Below are 19,199 nucleotides of genomic sequence, written 5' to 3'. Positions count from 1 at the left end.
CTTCCCACACACAATACTTTCCTTCTCAAAGGAATGCAACTTGCAATTGGAGCTATATGAGGCTTATCCAGTCACAAAGGGGATGAAGGACAAACATAATCCTCCAATGAAGGTTTCATATTTATCTTCTTAGAAGATGGAGAGAAGATAAAGGGTCTTTGTTGCATGAGATGGAGGGGGTAAAACATCAATGACTAAAGGAGCTTTCTCAGTAGGCTTCTTAGAAGGCAAAGGAGAAAAATAAGGAGCCCTCTTGAGGGGGTTCGAAACAATAAAACATACCTGAGGGGTTTGAACAAATTCAAGTTTTTTAAAAGAATCAAATACTGTTAAATGGTGAGTTTGAGCTTCTCTCCACCAAATGGGCTCATAGATTTATTGTTAGTACTAGAACAATCTGCAGCAATGTGGCCATTTTTGTAGCATCTGCAACGATGGCAAGCAAAACCTCATAGTCCAAAAGCTACTTCCATGAGCAATCTGCTACATTCAGTACAAAATTAAATACAAGTGAAATTAGTATGGGAGAAAGCAACAGTCATTGTATTTGTAGATGGAAATTTTATTAGAGAGTTACCAATTGTCGCAAAACAAGAATCAGTCCAGAAGTGAAGAGGAAAGCCACCGAGATGCTTGGCTTGTAGATTTATGGTAAATACTAGAACAATCAACAGCAATGTGGCCTTTTTTGTAGCATCCGCAACAATAGCAAGCAAGACCCACATTGTCCAAAGGCTACTTCCATGAGTGATCTGCTATGTTTGGCACAATATTAAATACAAGTGAAATTAGTGTGGGAGAAAGCAATAGTTGTTGTATCTGAAGATGGAAATTTTTCTAGGGAGTTACCAATTGTCACAAAACAAGAATCAATGTACAACTGAAGACGACAGATTGGAAGCGCCTGACTTGTATTGGCAACTCTAAAAGTTAGGGCTTAAGAGGAGCAAATGCTTCCCACATAACCATAACCTATCATTAAGAAAAAAGTCTCAATCTTTAAGTGATTCAAACATCACATTAAAAGCCCTGTGCATAGGGGTAGTGGCTCGCATGTGAGGAGGCCAGCTACTAGACAACCATTTGTGCATATCTAAAAAGGACAAAAGCAATTGAAACAACAAATTAGGCCATATTCTAAGAAGTATTCCTCTTCTCCTAATACTTCTTCCCTAAAAACTACATTAGGGGATGACTTTGAGCATTTGAGAGGTTTAACCCCTAACCAAGATATAGCCAACAAACCATTATTGTATAAAAGAGTAGCACCCTCAAGCCTAGAAGCTGCCACTCTTTGACCCATGATAGAAGAAAAAGATTTTTTAGGAAAAGCTTTATTAGGCAAAAAAACCTTTTGATCTGTTTTGCGAACACCCTCATTATTGGCTACTTTGACTTTTTGCATCACCATAGGAGAGGAATAGGAAGCTACTACCCTTACAGCAAGACCAAAGATGCCCCCCAAAACAAGCTATTGTAGTATAGCCATTAGGCACAAAACTTATACCATTTGTGGTAGAGAAGGCTTTAGAGGATTGCAACCATAAGGAGAAGCTAAAACAAGAATGGTAGTCATCGAGAGGGATAGGAGTGAATCCCATTTTGAAAATTCCATAAACAATAGTGCATGCTATTTTATTGGAATATGGGATTTAACTATAAGAGCCTGATTAGAAATCTAAACATATCATTGATTCACATAGATGGGTATGGGTTTGTGACACAAACATATTGTTACTGGTGTGCCCTAATAACTCTCATTCTAAGCTTGATGAATATGCTTTTTGTAGTGTTAAAAGCCTACAAATTTTCTTGGCCAAAAAAACGATTCATTAGATTAAGTAGTTTTTTCTCCAAATCATTGGACTAGGTTGCTAAGAGGGGTTTGAGGGATAGTACTATACTTCCTTTTATGATTTAACACCACAACCTTCTTAGCCCTAGAGATTATTATGAATGTCTTCTTCCCTCAATCCATGCTCATGTATGATATTTATATGTTATATCACATTCTCCACTATTCATTTGTTTGTCAATCTAGTTGACCTTTCTCACTCGCCTAGCATCTTAGAAAGGCAAGTCGTTGACCTTGATTACTTTTGTGAGCTGTCATTGTGGAATAATTTGTAGTGGATCTAAGGTCATGGTTTTCAACATTCTTAGGGAGTTGTTTCACATTCTCCAACAATGGCTGTGAGCATAGACCTCAGCTAGCACTTAATAACCAAGATGCACTAGCATATTAGTCCAAAAGACCTTTCACTTGAGGCACACCCTGAGCTTAGAGACCTTCAAATAGAACATATATGATGTGTTTAAAGGAAATAAGAGGATGTCTATGGCTTATAGACATTCACAATTATCAGTTGAGCATAATACAAACATATTATGTGCAAAGAAACCTATTGTATTAATTTTGATAAGTGATCATGTAGCCATGCAAAATATTTATAGAACACAAGCAATAAATGGAATAATACCATATACTATCATTAGGTTGCCATATAATTTCATCAAGAATTAGTCATTAGGTTGCCATGCATAAGTAATTATTTCTCCAAATCATTGGACTAGGGTGCTAGGAGAGGTTTGAGAGATAAAGCTATACTTCCTTTTAGGATTTTTGATCACAACCCTTTTAGCCTTAGACATTATTACGAAATTGTCATTGTCCCTCGATCCATGCTCATTTACGATGTTTGTAGCTTATATCACAATCTTTTTACTATTCAATTGTTTGTCAATCTAGTTGAGGTATTTCGTTCAACTAGCATCCTAGAGAGACAAGTAGTTGACCTTGATTGCTTGTGGGAGCTTTTTCATCGTAGAATTATATGTAGTGAGTCTAAGGTCATGGTTTTCAAGACCTCTAGGGAGGTGTTTTTGAGTTTTAAACTCCAATGGTTGTGTACATAGGCCTTAGCTATCACTTAATAACCATGATGCATTTGAGGCTCATCTCGAGCATAGACACCTTCAAATAGAACATACAAATTGCATTTAAAGGAAGTAAAAGGAATGATATCGCTTATGGATATTTATAATCAATTAATCTTAAACATAATACAAACATATTGTATGCAAAAAAAACCTATTTTATTAATTCAGATAAGTGATCATGTACCCATGCAAAATAGTTATGAAACACAAACAATGGATGAAACTATACCATATAAAGATTCATTCTCAATTGGCAACAAATTGTTTCTCCACAAAATCGATATATCTCTTATGTATTTGTCAACTCTCACAAAGCACATTGACTAGACATACCCTAGTTGCATATAGAAGATAATTAGGTGGCATGAAATCGTAGGAAAGAATCCGCCATTTATAAAGGTACATTCACTTTAATTATATTTAGATAAAGCCAACTATTTTCATCTTATCCTATAAAGAAGGCACACCTTGTGCATACTTAAGTATGGTGCCAAAATACATAATACCTAACTACAAATTTTGGACCAATAGGATAGCTATTGGACAAATTAATGATTATTTATAACTGCAACAAATTCTAGTCATATAATTTTTAATGATAATTTTGTGAACAAAACATCTAACGGTGTGTATGGTACCAATAAATTGTTCACTTGCTACACATTTTACTCTCCATTGTCAATAATTTATTTAGGATATTTATTTATTCCTTCAATATATAAAATTTAATAATGCCAATGCCTTTTACCATTATAGACAATGCAGAGACATTTGACTTTACATGTTGCCTATGATTGTGAAAAGCCAACAACTCATACAACCATTAGTTGATGTATAATTATACTAATGCCCACCTTTAAGCTTGTCTTAGGGTCATAAGATCATCTAGGTTGCCATAAGTCCACAACACATGAGACAAATAGCTAGTGTATACCCCTTTAAATGTATCTTGATGAAACAAGATGGAAAATACACATTAGGATCCCCCTATTAGAAATTAAGTAGTTGTAATTCAGATGACACAAGGTCATTTGTGGTTGTAATTCTAGTCTTGTTTAGGTAGTTGGAAGCAATTATTTTGTTGGAATTGTGGTTTTGGGGTGATTCTTATTGCTTTTAATAACACTGCTTCGTGAAAAGATGGATAGGGAGTGAGTGCTTGGTAACTGGCTATGTAAGTGTGTTGGCGATGGTCCACAAAATCATCATGATGTGTGTGGAGTCAACTTTCCATATCGATACTTCAAGAAGGTCAAATCTAGGCAAAAACTTTCCCATAGCAGTTGGAAGGTCATTTAGGGTAGAAGAATTTAAATGGACAGTTTGTCTCTTCTTAAGTGGCACTTCAACATTGTTTTGGCCACAACTTAACTTCAATTGTGGGTGACATTAGTTAGGGCAATAATAGGTTTTTTCTTGTTGGCAAGTTGCTTTTTAAGAATTTAAATGGATAGTTTGTCTCTTCTTAAGTGGCACTTCAACTTTGTTTTGTCCACAACTTAACTTCAATTGTGGGTGAAATTAGTTAGGGCAATAATATGTTGTTTCTTGTTGGCAGGTTGCTTTTTAAGAATTTAAATGGATAGTTTGTCTCTTCTTAAGTGGCACTTCAACTTTGTTTTGGCCACAACTTAACTTCAATTGTGGGTGACATTAGTTAGGGCAATAATAGGTTTTTCCTTATTGGCAGGTTGCTTCCTTTCTAGGGAGCCACTATAGTTCCTTTTTCCCTATGGGGTTGTGATAGTCTGTCTCCATTTTGGCAAGTGACTTTTCTTTCTCTATGATGGTGGCTATATGCCTACGATGGTGATCGTTTTTGGTACCCAAAGAATTTTCGACACTTATCTTGGGTAGTTGCTACCATTCAAGGCAAATAATCTCTTCCACCATGTTAGGCAAGGTGAGGAGAGGATTTAGGGTAGCATGGGTTGATTGAGAGAAAGACTCTCATTGGTACATTGGAAAGGGCAAAAGGTAGAATAATTGTGGGCAAAAGGTAGAATAATTGTGTCTAGTAAGAGCAAAGTGGAGGTAGAGGAGGTTGTACAATGTTGAACAATTTTGTAATAACCATTGTAATGGGATAATATCCATTTAGTGGCATTGGAAAAGTGAATTAGATGCTTGTAGCATACCTTTCCTAGAGTTTTTTTCACCCATTTGGAGTTTCTCTAGCTAAAGGTTTGTGTCGTGTTACTGCTTATTGTGTGCCTTGTTTAATTGTCAATTCCTTTCTATTAATTTGAATAATTATGTTGCTACCAAAGTAGATAAGCCATTAGGGTAGTGCATGTAGATTAGAATTCATGTTTAATGTACCCCTAGGGCTATAAACCTAGAGGTTACAAATAAGATAAGATCATAGCATATATTAATTTTAAGTTTGCAAGTCCCATAATTATTCATAGGGTGTTTGTGTTAGATCTGGCATATGACAAAGTTTTGGTTCTTCTTTAAGTCCTGGGCATGGATCATTGAATTGTGCAATTTTTTGGGAGGTCATGCATATGGAATAGTAGCTCGTAGTGATTGGCTTGGCATTTCTTTCATAATAAGCTTAGATAGTTTGGTCAACATCATTGTCCTCTTGGAGACTTGTTCAAATTGGTGGTTTGAGGATTGTGGGGTTGCAAACCATTGTTGGAGTTATTTGGACGAATATTTTGGCTTGGAGCATTTAATGATTTCTTTGTACTTGCTTTAGAGTTGGTTTCATGGATCTTTTGGTGACCAACTTGTTTCAACTTAGGGTTGGCTTTAGTAGTTTGGCCATCATCATCATTTTCTTGCCAAGTTATTTGGATATGAATTTAAATGGTTGTAGCATCAAGGACCCATTGTTAGAGTGTTTTAAATTGATCTTGCAGATGGAAGCAATTGGTGATTGACTTGTGTTTGATTTACAGCCAGCTTTAGCATGTTGGCTTAAATAAAAATTCACTTTCTTGGGCCCATTGGAGATGCTTGTTGATGTTGGCCATGATATGTGTATGTATAAGGGGCCATGCCTTCACCAATATCAATCCAACCATCAAAGTTGTATTGTTTTTGAGAAATCACTAATGACCCCTCTGAACTATGAAATGATATTGAAACGAAAGCAAAGAAAGTGTTGTTATTAGAATAATTAAGTGTATCTTTTTTTTGATCTCATGATGTTGATAAAGTTTCTTAGCATAGAGCATGCACAAAAACAATGCCAATACAACTACTGAAAAATTGCAATAGTATGCTTTGTTCCACAAAAATGCACCCCCATCTTATATTCTCCCATTCATGTTATTTTTTTTTTCTCTCACATCCCATTTCCATGCTATTTTTTGATGTTGGCAAAGTTGCCTGCACATTAAGTACATGCAAAAGTAACGCCCACACAACTATTAGAAAATTGAAATCACTGTATGCATTGTTCCAAAAGAATGTGTCCCTACCTCCTACACCCTCATGCATGTTACAATGTCTTCTTCTCTCCCAAATCCCCTTTGCAAGCTATTTTCTACTCAAGTATTGTTCCTCAGATTTTTAGGATAAATGTTTGTCATTCACAGGATTACTTGTTCTCCACTTATATACAAAAATAGAAGATTTGATTCAATAGAGTTATATGAGATATGCCTTTGTTCATTATTAAAAGTAGGATGAAAAAATCGCCTAATCACGATTCAATTTCGGAAAAGATTTAATCGCTGTTTATATTGCAGACGATTTTCTTTAAAAAATCATGACTTTAGGGTGCAAAAAATCGCGATAAAATTGCGATTTAAAACTGAAAAATCTCATTTAAAAATGCAGAAGAAAAAGTTGCAAGTTGCAACCCTAAAAGCGACTTTGGCGACGAAAATAAAACACGCGATTTCAGCAACGGCGATAGCTTCCATGTGATTTCAGCTTTGACTCCGATGCATTCCGATTTCAGCTTTGATTCCGATGCATTCATCATTTTTGGGTATACCGGTATAGTAAGTTAGGAATTACATTTTTAGCCTGACCTAGATTACCATTTAATTTAATTTAACAAACCTTTAATAGATTTTGCACATCCATCATTTTAATATATTTATTATTTAAGAATCAAAATAAAAAATGATGGTGAATTTAATTATAATTTTTTCATATATTTATATTTTAAGAAATTATATATTTTCAAATGTTCGATAATTTTGCCAATTTATTGCCGATTTTCTCCCGATTTTTTGCCGATTCCCGATTTATTTAAAATTTTCGGCCAAAAGATTTATTCCCGATTAAGATATTTACATCTTTGATATTTAAAACCATAGAAATGGCTAGGAAACTCATTATCCTTAAGTGCCTTTAATTAGGTGTGCTTGCCCTTATTTGAAGATGTCATGCTAATTAAGTGCCTTTTAGTATGCAACCATAACATTGCTGTAGCTCATTTGATGATATAATTTCACCTAAAACATGCCTGTGTCGTACTTTGGCACTTCAAAAATTTCCTTGTTTCCCTATATATCTAACTAAAACATGTTTGCATTTTAATGTCATTTTCAGGACAACACAAAATGAAAAAGTGTATAAGAAAACACCTTTCTTCAAATGATGAAGGGAAGTTCCTTTACAATAAAACTAAAGTCCTAGAACATTGAGCAACAAAACCAACCATCTTTTGGTTCTTGGGTATGAGCACGAGGCTTATTGACACTTCTACACAAAATGAGATATTTTTTGTCTTTTATTTTGAAAGCAAGCAACCTAAAGCAGTTATCAAACACTAAAATCAAAATCCTTTGCAATAAAACTAATATTGTATACCTTTCTTCAAATGATGAAGGGAAACTTTGCAATAAAACTAAAATCCTAGAACACTTAAGCAACAAAAACAATCTATCTTCTGGTTCATTAGTATGAGCACAAGGCTTATTGACACTCGTACACAAGATGAGAGATTTTGTCTTTTATTTTGAAAGCAAACAACCTAAAGCAGTTATCAAACACTCACTCTTTTTAGCTAAAAAGAATAAGTACACACAAGATTGGATTGGATTAATCATAAGATTCAAAAATTGTATGCAAACTTACTACAACCACTTCAATGAAAATTGACAATACAAAGCCTGCAATATTCAGTAATAGATATTTGATTTATCAAACTAACACTTACAAGATAAAAGAAAACAATTCAGACAATAGTCTTAGCAGCAAGCAGGCATAAAATTATTATTCTTTCCGAAGCTAAATATAAGTTTTTACAAAGATTTTGCATATGATTTATTCAAAATAAATAAAAAATATATTGCAGTTCCTATACTAAGAATACTTTTCTTGCAATCAAAACAAGCTCAAAATACAAAATTGTATAAAAATACATTGTTTAAAACAAGAAAGCATCAAATAGACCTGACTAAACATATCGCATCCTAAGATGAACCTTCTAGAAAGTTATTTAAGAGTAGTTTTTTGAAAATAGTGATCATTAGAATTAGCCAGTTTGACATCAGTTAGGCCCTCAGTGATTTTGATGCAAATCCTGCATCTTGACCATTAAATCGTGATCTAAAACAAGATATGGTTTCACCATATGGCAAAGTAAGGACTTGTGTTGTAGGTCCAAAATAGGTTGTATACGGCACCAAACTTAAATGTTGCTGCCTATATGGGTTCCTCTTGAAAAGTTATGGCTTCCACAAGTTGGAAGACTGTCAAAAAATGGCTATTACGAATTCACCACTTGAGGAAGGTATCAATTTTTTCACAGGCTCAGAAATGTGCCCCATGGCATTCTAGCTTTCTTCAATCTCTTCATTTCTCTCAATCTGTTCAGCTTCCTCATGTAAAGTAAGGTTATCATAATCCATATGAAAATTGAATGGTATGCATTGGGGAGACATGTTGGGATTTAGAGTAGCTTCGTATGTGATTTTCCAAATTTCTTATGATCATGATAAGTGAAGTAGCAATACAGTGGGTTGAGAGAGTAGAATAGAGGTCCAAGTCTGAGTAGATTCATTTATGTACAAATGCTAAGAGACTTGAGACTCAAGTATTGTGAATTTGGAGTGAATTAAGGGAGTAGAAGCTCTCATTGTGATGAATTTTCATCTGTAAGGGATTTCTCTAGGGTAAGCTATGTGTTACTCTCATGGTGATGTGTGCTCCCATATTTCCTTGCTAATTTTTGTTGCAATTGTGCTCTCATGGTTCAATTTGCTCTTTCATTGCCCTCTTAGAAATCTATATGTTGGTGACTAGTGCATGGAATATCCATCCTAGTTCACAGATAAATCCTTTGAAGAGACTTGAATCCCTAATGACTCCTGACAAATCACCAAATAATCTTGGTGACTTGAATCTAATTTTTTCCTCTTTACCTCCAAAAACTTACAAAATTTAGTGCTCTAAAACCCTAGGCTTTCTCAGTGGCAACCCTAGAGATTTTCCATTAGCATATAGATTGACAAAATTTGAAGATTTTGCAAAATGTACCATGGAAACTCTAGCGTGTGCCATATTAGATTTGGTTGAAAATTGAAAAGCAGAGAATACATGCTCAAGAATATCCTAGTGCACACCTAACAGGATTTGACCAAGTTTTAGAGTGTGTGCCCAACAGTCATTGATTTGTTTTGTAAAAATAGAAAAGCATCCAATTTCTTCAGATAGTGTTTGTTCATTACTCCTCGTTCCATATTTTTCATTGGCAAAAGGAAAAGAGTTTCAGTTGTAGTAAGTTTAAACTTCAGCCTTTGATTGGTCACCTTAAAGGTTAAACATCAGTGTCTTCAAGGGTTTCAGCAGATTAAAAAGTAATAAGTTTGCAAGAGTTGTAATAGTTTCCTCTATTTTCAGGTATACCTTAGGACTCCCAAAACATCAAATTGCAGATTTGTTGAGAATCAGTTTTCCACTCATTATGATGACAAATTGCAGACTTGTTCAGAATTAAGTTTCCACTCTTCATGATGGTGTCTAGGGTTTTGAAATCAAGGTTTTGTCAAGTAGACATGCTAATGGAAAATCACTAGGGTTGCCATTGACAAAGCTGAGAGTTTTAGAGCACTAAATTTTGTGAGTTTTTGGAGGTAAAGAGGAAAAAATGAAATGTTATAACCAAGGCGATCACCATTGTCTTTGTGTTCTAGGAGGAAAATATCCACAATATGTTATCATTTCAAGCTTGGTGTGAAGACCTATTTGTGTGAATGGTCAACAGCAAAATAGGAAATGTATTGCATGCTATAAAAAGGTTGGCTCATATAATTCTAGAAGGTGATCACAAAGATAACCTATAGTCCTCATCACACTACATTGTTGAAAGGGGATGATGGGTTGTGAGAGTTTGTGGACTATCAAGAAGGATGATTCGACATAGTTAGCATGTAACATCCCTATTGTGATTAAGGCTTCTATGAAAAAGTAATATATTGCAAGGGAATAATGGGTTGTGAAAGATAAAATTTGACTGTTAAAGAAGGATGAGTGCACATGTGAAGCATATAAAATCCTTTTGTGCTCGAGGCTTCCATGAAAGAGTACTATATTGAAACTGGTCTTTATACTTTGTTGAATGGCTGTTTTGTATGATCATTTTACTTCAATTCATGGATACATGGTGGACTTATTTATTTGATGACTATCTTGAAAGATTTTCAGTACTATGTGGGCTTAACTAGAGGGAAATCCTTAGGTTTCTAAAAGAAATTACTTTACAAAGGGATATATTGTGGGTCTTTATAAAGATTGATTTGAAGTATTGTGTAATGGGACAAAATCACCATGTTTCCAAATAACATTTGTTGGCATGATGTTGAAGTTGGACATTTTGCATCAATGTGTAGATAGTTTGTTGAGTTTGATTGTATTGTCGTGATTACAATTAAATAGAGAATGGATGCTGATGCTAAAATATATTACTGGCAAAAGCATGCATGTCACTTTGAGTCTTACAACTTCACTTTTTACAAGTTTGATACAATACTTAGTGGCCTAAAGAATATCAAAGTCCTTCGTTTTCATATGCATCTTATATTTTGAAGTGTCACTTGTGCTCACTAAGAAGACTGATTTGAATTATCATGGCTGGGACAATATCCATGTTGGCGAAAGAATGTTTGTTGTGGGCAAAACTCCTTTGGTTCTGAAAATTTGTGAATCTCTATGGGGACTTATTTGAAGTTTCCTGCATGCTGGGGCAAAGTTAGATGTGGACAAATATCCTTTCGTTCTGGACATTTGTGAATCTATATGGGGATCAATTTGAAGTTTCCTGTGCTTGTTCAAAATTGCTGGCCAAAGAATGTTTGTTGCAGAGTAAAAACCTTAGGGTTTGAAAACTTCTTCCTGTCTAAGAGGATTGTTTTAAGTATCATGTCTGAAACAAAATTGCCATTTAGAACAAAAAATGTATACCACAGACAGAAATCCTTAGGTTATGGGAATACGTAGCTCTCCTAAAGGACTGGAAGTAATGTGTGCTGGGACAAAAGTGCTGTTTTGCCCAAAGAAAGTTTGCTGGTTTGGTGTTGAAGTAGAGTTCTTGTATCAATGTGTTGGAATGAGTTTGGTTGTGTTGTCATGATGACAACTGAACAGAGAGTGGATAGTGATGCAAAAATATATTATTTGAAAATGTGGTATGCATTCTGCATTAGGTCTTACACAACTTCTGTGCAATTTTTAGGAGTTTGATTGAATTTAATTGGAAAGAAGGGTCAAACATTTAATGATTAAAAAAGTTCTTGTAAAACAACATTCCTTCAAACAAAGGGAGTGGGAAGGCACAATTCATGTCTAATAATGTAAGCAAGTATTTGGAACAAACTACAATCTCTACTTAGACATCTAAGCTTTCTGTGGACAGAAATCCTTAGGTTATGGAGAGCTACTTGTTAAAATTAGAATAGAATTTAATTATCTAGATATTCTATTTAACTATTTGGACAATTAGACATCAAAATGTGCTCAACAAAAGTGTCAAGGACATTTAACTTTTGAGTGTAAAAAATTATAATTTCAAATTAGGGCATATTCAACACAAATGTTGAATAAATTCTAAATAATTTTGAACTCCAAAATGTTTGATGAATTTTAGATGTCCAAAAAGGTCTTTTCAAATGACACATTTATGAATCTTATTGAAATTACTAAATATCTTATACTCCTATATATCAAATGTCAATAGCTAAAAACTTGATTGATCCTCAATGTCAATAGCTATAGCGATATGCCATCAAAACTATTGTTTATATCTATCCACTCTTAAGAAGTCATAGACCTTTTTATTATCGTCAACACTATAGATTCATCTAAATTTCAGCTTCTTGAAATATAATTATGTCACAAAGTTTGGCATCTAAAGTGTGACGAATTTAGAAAAATAGTTATCTTTATAATAGTTGTTTCAAAAAACCTATGATATTACAAGAATGGCATCAAATGGAGGTGTAAATGACTTTGTCCCAACTCTCAAATGGCCTAGATGACTAAAAGTAAATCGATTTGAAGTAATGCTATGGGACAATTTTTTTTTGGTAATCCTTACTCCTATAATTTTTTTGGGAGAACGTTATATCCCTTTAAAATTTGCTAGCTCAAATGAGATTGTAATTTTTCTTGTTATTCTAGCTTAACAAAATTGTTTTCTTTTTAATGATCGGTGAACACTTTTGACTGTAGCTATGAACCAGTGGGGCCACAATGGGGGACCCCATCCCCAAGATCAGACTGGGGCATCAACATCTCTCCAACTGACTTTTGTGGGTTTTTCCCCTTCTCTACCTCTTCACCCTCCCTTCTCAATCTTCTTTCTCCGTCCTCTCCATCCTCTTTTTCTTCGACCTCTCTCCTAATCCTTCTTTCCATCAACCTCTTCTTCTTTCTCTTCGTTCACCTCCTTCTGCTTGTCACTCCTTTGTGAGCACTGTCCTTTGGCCATGTCCTTGAATCTCGAGGCCGTAACACCTCTTTTGTCTTTTTCGTTCCTCTACTTTCATGGCAGGCTTATGCTATCATCCACCTTTGACTTCCTCTCTCCCTATACTGTCAGTAACTCGTATCACCATTCTTGCCATCACCAAGCTTTCTCCCTTCGCTGTTACTTTCATGGCAGGCTTATGCTATCATCCACCTTTGACTTCCTCTCTCCCTATACTGTCAGTAACTCGTATCACCATTCTTGCCATCACCAAGCTTTCTCCCTTCACTGTAATTGTCATGTCAGCCATCTCCTCCATCACATGCGGTCGTCTGCCTACTCGATATGTCTTGCCTCGCACCTTCGAAGGTTCGACCTTGCATGACAGTCTTAACTTTGTCGTGCTCTCACCACTCCACCTCGGGGCCAACACCGACAAAATATGTTAATTGCTCCTATATTTTTTGTCCTTGAATCTCTTGGTTGTTTCCAAGAAACGTGGGTTATTACCTTTGAGCACTAAGGCTTCCTTCTCATCAATTGTGATTCAAGTTCCTCAAAAAGTCAAGTATCATTTATTTCCTTTTTAGTGCCAAAGAAAATTGTTTTCCTATGATCTAACTTGTGCACTAACTTTCTTTTTAAACTCCCCATTTGTTGCTAATAAAATTACTTTTAGTTTGACGACTTAATCTCCTCATATTCCTTGTTAGGTTTGGGCTCTCATGGGTATCCATACATAATACCAAATTTTAGATACATTCTTTTTTCTCTTTGTGTTCTCACCATGTGCCCATTCTTTTTGTTGTGTTGTGACCTTATGTTTTGGTACATTGTGGCATTCATCTGATTTGTTGGTGCCACAACATCATCAACGCCATATTAGTGCTTGAAACATGTAAATTATTATTTTTTGATATTGGTTTTGAAAAACTTATACATTTTTTAGCTAAGCATGTTCCCACTTTTTTTGTGATTGTTATGTGCTTTGGTACTTGGACTTTCATAATAAACTTTTGTTAGGGTATGCTGTGCCATTCATCTTGTGCTTTGGTTTTGAACAATGTCTAGGGTAAATTGTGGCATTCATCTAAAATGTTTATGTCACAACACAATCAACCCCATATTCATGCTTGAGACTTGTAAATTACTGTTTTTTGATTACATTGATTTTGATTTTTTTTGATATTTCTTAGATAAGCAAGTTAACAATTTTTTGGAAATATTATGTGCTTTGGTGCCTTAACTTTCATAATAAACCTTTTGTTAGAAATCACACATGTAGGTCATGTAGTGAAGTCCCTTACATCTTCAAAACAAAGACTTCATAGTGTTAAAAATTCTGCTTTAACTTGAGCTACAAAATTTTTAGGTAGTCAATTATATTGCAGTCCCATGTCGAGTTTAAGGCACACAATGATGCTATAGGCCTATCACTTAGGTGCCTAATTCTTAAAGCCCCAACAATTTTAACTATAATTGGAATTATTGTACTTGGTCCTTAGGACTCCTTAAATACACATTGTGCAACCTTGCACAAAGTTTTTGGAATTTACAAATCTTGTTCAAGACTTATTTTATTGAAAATTCTATCTACCTCAAGTTGACATATATATGATGTTTCGTCCATTCATTGGGTATCCCTAGTTTCTTAAATTTTATTGAGAGTTTTGATTGTTAGGTGATTAGAACCCTATGACTAGTGATAGATGTCAAATAAGAGAAGTTCCTTTGCAAGTTCTTCAAGATTGTTGATTCTTACCAAAAAAGGTCGTCACAACCTTTCTTGTGCTCAAGGTGTTTTAGGGTTGGCGAAGGTTAGACATGATGTGGTTGCTTCTACTAGTAGCATTAAGGAATGCACTTTGATATTAGATGTAACAATCACAAGATCTATAGGTGACAAAAACAATTTTGCACATACATGCCCAAATGTTTTGTCTCCTCTATTGCTGAAAGTCATGGTCACCCTTTTGTTGAGCATTGCTTTGATGGTAGTAATATGGTTTATGGTGGCTCTATTGGGTTTTAGCCTAACACAACTACTATGTTGCCCCTTATGTTATGGACTTTTTAAAGGTCAAGGCATGGATTTTTTAAGAGATTTGAATACCTCACCAAAATCATTTCCTGATGCTTTGTGTGATGATTAAGAGTCTTATTGTGTTTTTTTAGATTTCAACCCCTTTGCCTTGGATGCGAGTGGAAAAGGTTGTACATCAATTTGTATGGGATTATAATTCTCTAAAGGATTTGCTCTCCTTCCTACCCACTACAACACAATGAATTAACTAGATTGCTAGATGAATTGACAGAGTTCTTTGTTATGCCAAATCATAGAGGCTTAGGTTTTGACAAATACCCAGAGGCAAAGTAAAGATCCACAATTAGCTCTTGCAAACAAGTTTAACACAGTGTACAAACATAGAAATCAATAAAAAATTCATTCAAACATGGAGGTAAGAAGGTTTTACACAACACATCATAAGTGAGAAGAGGTTAAATAATTTTTTTTTAAAAACACAAAGGCATGGAGCAATATATGCAGCACTTCACATCTGGATTGGACAAAAGGCAATGTTAATAGATCCAGCTCAAATGGAGTCACTTCTCTATGCCTTTTATGAATCTATTATATATACAGCCATAATCCTTCACTTGTGTTCTCTTGGCTTTATTGGTTGCCTGCTTTAAGTTTCCTAGATATTGACCGATTTCATTAGTTTTCAATGACCAAAGATGTACAATAGATTCCTTAAACACAGTTGCAAAAAATACCAATTTATTGCAATTTGTGCTTTAAACTGAGTCATTTGATCCTAAAATAATGTTTCACACTTGTCCAAAGAGTTGAGATCAAGTGGTTAAAGCATTAGGTTCATTATGGAGATGCAAGCTCAAATTCCCAGAGTGACACTGACATCTGTAAGATGGAATTCTAAGTGGTGACTCTTGGTCTTCCATTTTTGACTTCTAGTACTAATTTGCTTGGTCCTCCATTGTTTGGCTTCTAGTAGTAATTTGTAAGTTGTTGCTCAAACTAAGTATTTGCATCAATTGGCTTTAGATTTGTTTAAGAAAAGTTTTTATCTCTGTCAACTTAATACTTACAACCCTCACTTTAGCTTACAAAAAGGAGCTTAGTATTTCTATCAATTGGCTTAGATGTTTGTTTGAGCTATATTTGACCATATGGAAAAAATGTTTTATCCTTGTTAATGCAATACTTACAATACTCACTTAAGCTCAGAAAAGTTAAATAAACCTTGTCCCTATGCTTTAAGGACTGGGAGTTATATTAAATAGTTAACATGGGATGAAGATTCCTTGAGATAGTGAAAATCTTGACTTAGTTCTCTCCCATTGGTCAGGCTCTCTTATACCAACTATAGCTCAAGATGGGCATTTTGTCAGCATTAATCAGAACTACTATTGGTGGCTTCATTGTCATGTTAAATTCACATGCATGGCTTAACTAAATGTCATTTTCTCCTCTTGATTCATTTTTATTGAATGCCTTCTTGGGACAAATTACTTTTCTTTTTCTGTATATTTTTATTTATATTATATGTTTATAGAACTTTTACTGCAACGTTAATCAGATTTGTTTTTTAATATAGTATTCTGATTTCTCTCTCTCTCTCTATATAAGATATCATGATGATGAATCTATTTTGATTATTTTTAGACTAACAATTGCAAATGCATTGCATTTTTTGGTTCAGGCTATCCAAAAATGGAACAGCAGGCAAGATTGCTTGCAGCTGAATTGGGCAATGACTACTCCTGGAAGGACATTCAATTTAAGAAAGTGGCTGCAGAAGACCTAGAAGTAATTCATTCAGCTATTGATGATGACGAGGACACAGAAATAGGAAGTAATGACTGGACTGTGCAGTTGGGTGTGAGTTTGCATTATAGTGTCAAACTTAGCAAGTCGCCCTTATTTTGCAAGCAGATGCCTTATAATCCAATTTTAGAAGCATTGTTTATTAACAGTTATTTAAATAACTACTCTGATGACAGTGCATATGGATCTTCATGGAATTGTGATATGAACAAACAAGGGAAGAAAAGCAAGCATAAAAAGATAACTGTTGCAGGAAAATGGTGTGGAAGAGTGTGGATGGTGAATCAGGTTCATCCATATTTGAGAGACCCTGAAGTTCAGCCATCTGCTTTTTTTGCACCAAAGACAATAAAAATTGGAGCCAGTCAGGAGCAAGGGCATCTTCAGAAATGCATGGGCCAAGATGCCGACTGTAAACCCATAGTAAAGCCGAAAAATATAATTACTTCAGATAACAACATGGTAGAAATACAAGATGGCTCCCACTTTCAGAAAGAAACAATTCAGGATCCAGATAGCAAGCTCATATTAAAACCGAGAATGACCATTACATCAGGCAAGATCATAAAATCTACTCCCAGTGAACAGCCTTTAATGACTTACAAAAAAAACAAACACAATGCAAAAATGTCTACAAGATCAGGTTTTAAAGGAAAAATGAGCTTAGAAAGGCAAATAGGTAATATTATGGCTCAACTATCACAAAACAAAACAGTAAGTATGGATGAGAGTACTTTGCTAACCAACCAGCCAAAGGGATTTCAAGAAGATTCCATAATAAAATCTGAGTCTGTTGCTTTTTCTACTCATTCTGAGTTAAACAAGGATGCTGAAGGTATGAGGCAAAGGGAGAAAGTACTAGAGAATGGAAATTGTGTCCAGGCCAACCATACTGATTATAAAGAAGACACCTCTGGGCTAGAGATAGAAATTCAGCACACGAGAGGAATTTTTGGAGAAAATACTATGCAAAACAAAACAAACAGACAATTAGTTGTGAAAGATGAGGTTGAGGTCATTCCCAATCAAGGTTCTCAAGTCCAGTGTTTTGAGAATGCTCTTATCAGCAACTCACATACTGTTTCACGTTCCTGCTCAAGCAGAACAGGTATAATTGGAATTAAGATATAATTATTCGCTTGTTTGAATCAGGGAAATTTATTGGAGTCCTTCCCGAGATTTCATTATTAATGTCATTATTTATCTCTTGCAGGTGAGCTTGAAGGGGGGCCATGTACAAGACTAAGGCCAAGATCATCAAAACCTAAGGAGGAGGTAGTAAACAGAGTTGCAGAGAAAGCATTACAGCAATCTGCCTCCTCTAAAACGATAGCAAAGGGAAAGAAGAAAGTAGCAAAACCCATACCATCTAAGAATGGTGAAGATAAAAATATATATTGCTGTGATACTGAAGGCTGTACTATGAAATTCTCATCAAAACATGATCTACATTTGCACAAGCGTAATATATGCACTTATAAAGGATGCGGAAAACACTTTTTCTCACACAAATACCTTGTACAACATCGCCGTGTTCATTTGGATGAGAGGCCTCTTAGTTGTCCTTGGGAAGGTTGTGAAATGACATTCAAATGGGCATGGGCAAGAACAGAGCATATTCGTGTCCACACTGGAGAACGCCCTTATGTCTGTACAACAGCTGGATGTGGTCAAACATTTCGATTTGTATCAGATTTCAGTCGGCACAAACGAAAAACTGGCCATCTACCAAAAAAATAGATCCTACCAAAATCTTACAAGCATTCTTTGCTTCTTTGCAATGCTGATTTTTTATCCAGATGATTGTAACATTCATGTAATTCTATTTTAATTTAACTTTACACCATTGTAAGGATAACATTGGCAGTATTCTGGCTTCTCCTGGCAATTTGGTAATTGTTGTAGTGCATGGTGAAGCAGCTAGTCACTGGTTGTTTCAACCGCAGAATTTTCACTGTGGTTGGTGAGCATAAGAATGGGGATGGCTTTAAGTATCCACACATCTGGACATGAATAGATTATTTTATTATCCACACCCACTGGTTACTTTAGAAAACTTTTCTATTGAGCAGATATGCAAAAGTTCATCAATCATTATTAAGTTTCAAACTGCAACTCACATGCAATTAAAATTTTATCAATTGGTTGGAGCTATGTGATTTTTTTGTAATCCTAATTTAATCAAGATTGTTGACTACAAAAATATTTACAGGGAAATTATGTGATGGGGAACTATCAAGAAGAGCAACAATAATCTTTTCCTAAATTAGTCTATGTGATGGCTAACTATCAAGTAGAGCAACATTAATCTTTTCCTAAATTGGTATATGAAATGGATGGATCAATTGGGGTCTAACTTGAAAATTTGAAATAATTTTACATGGATGCCAGCATGCAAGCAGCATCAGTTAGATTGCAAGCAATATTTTTTCCAAAATTAAATGTGCAAACAGCATACCCATATGCTACAGATTACTAATAATGGAGTTGAACCCAGATATAGTTAATGTAAGTTGATCAAATGGAAAAAAA

General features: G+C 34.9%; 1 protein-coding gene across 1 annotated transcript in view; it reads left to right on the top strand.

Moving 5' to 3' along the window:
* LOC131061781 (lysine-specific demethylase JMJ705) overlaps nucleotides 1–18,700 on the top strand; it is a 39,037-nt gene extending 20,337 nt beyond the window's left edge. The window contains exons 7-8 of the mRNA XM_057995606.2: nucleotides 16,543–17,775; nucleotides 17,881–18,700. Of these exons, the coding sequence (XP_057851589.2) occupies nucleotides 16,543–17,775; nucleotides 17,881–18,407 (1,760 nt within the window). The 3' untranslated portion in view covers nucleotides 18,408–18,700. The remainder of the gene's footprint in view (nucleotides 1–16,542; nucleotides 17,776–17,880) is intronic.
* Nucleotides 18,701–19,199: the final 499 nt, after the last annotated feature.

This window comes from Cryptomeria japonica, chromosome 4 (assembly GCF_030272615.1).
Source record: "Cryptomeria japonica chromosome 4, Sugi_1.0, whole genome shotgun sequence".
NCBI lineage: Eukaryota > Viridiplantae > Streptophyta > Pinopsida > Cupressales > Cupressaceae > Cryptomeria > Cryptomeria japonica.
This window is presented reverse-complemented; position numbering and strand designations above follow the sequence as displayed.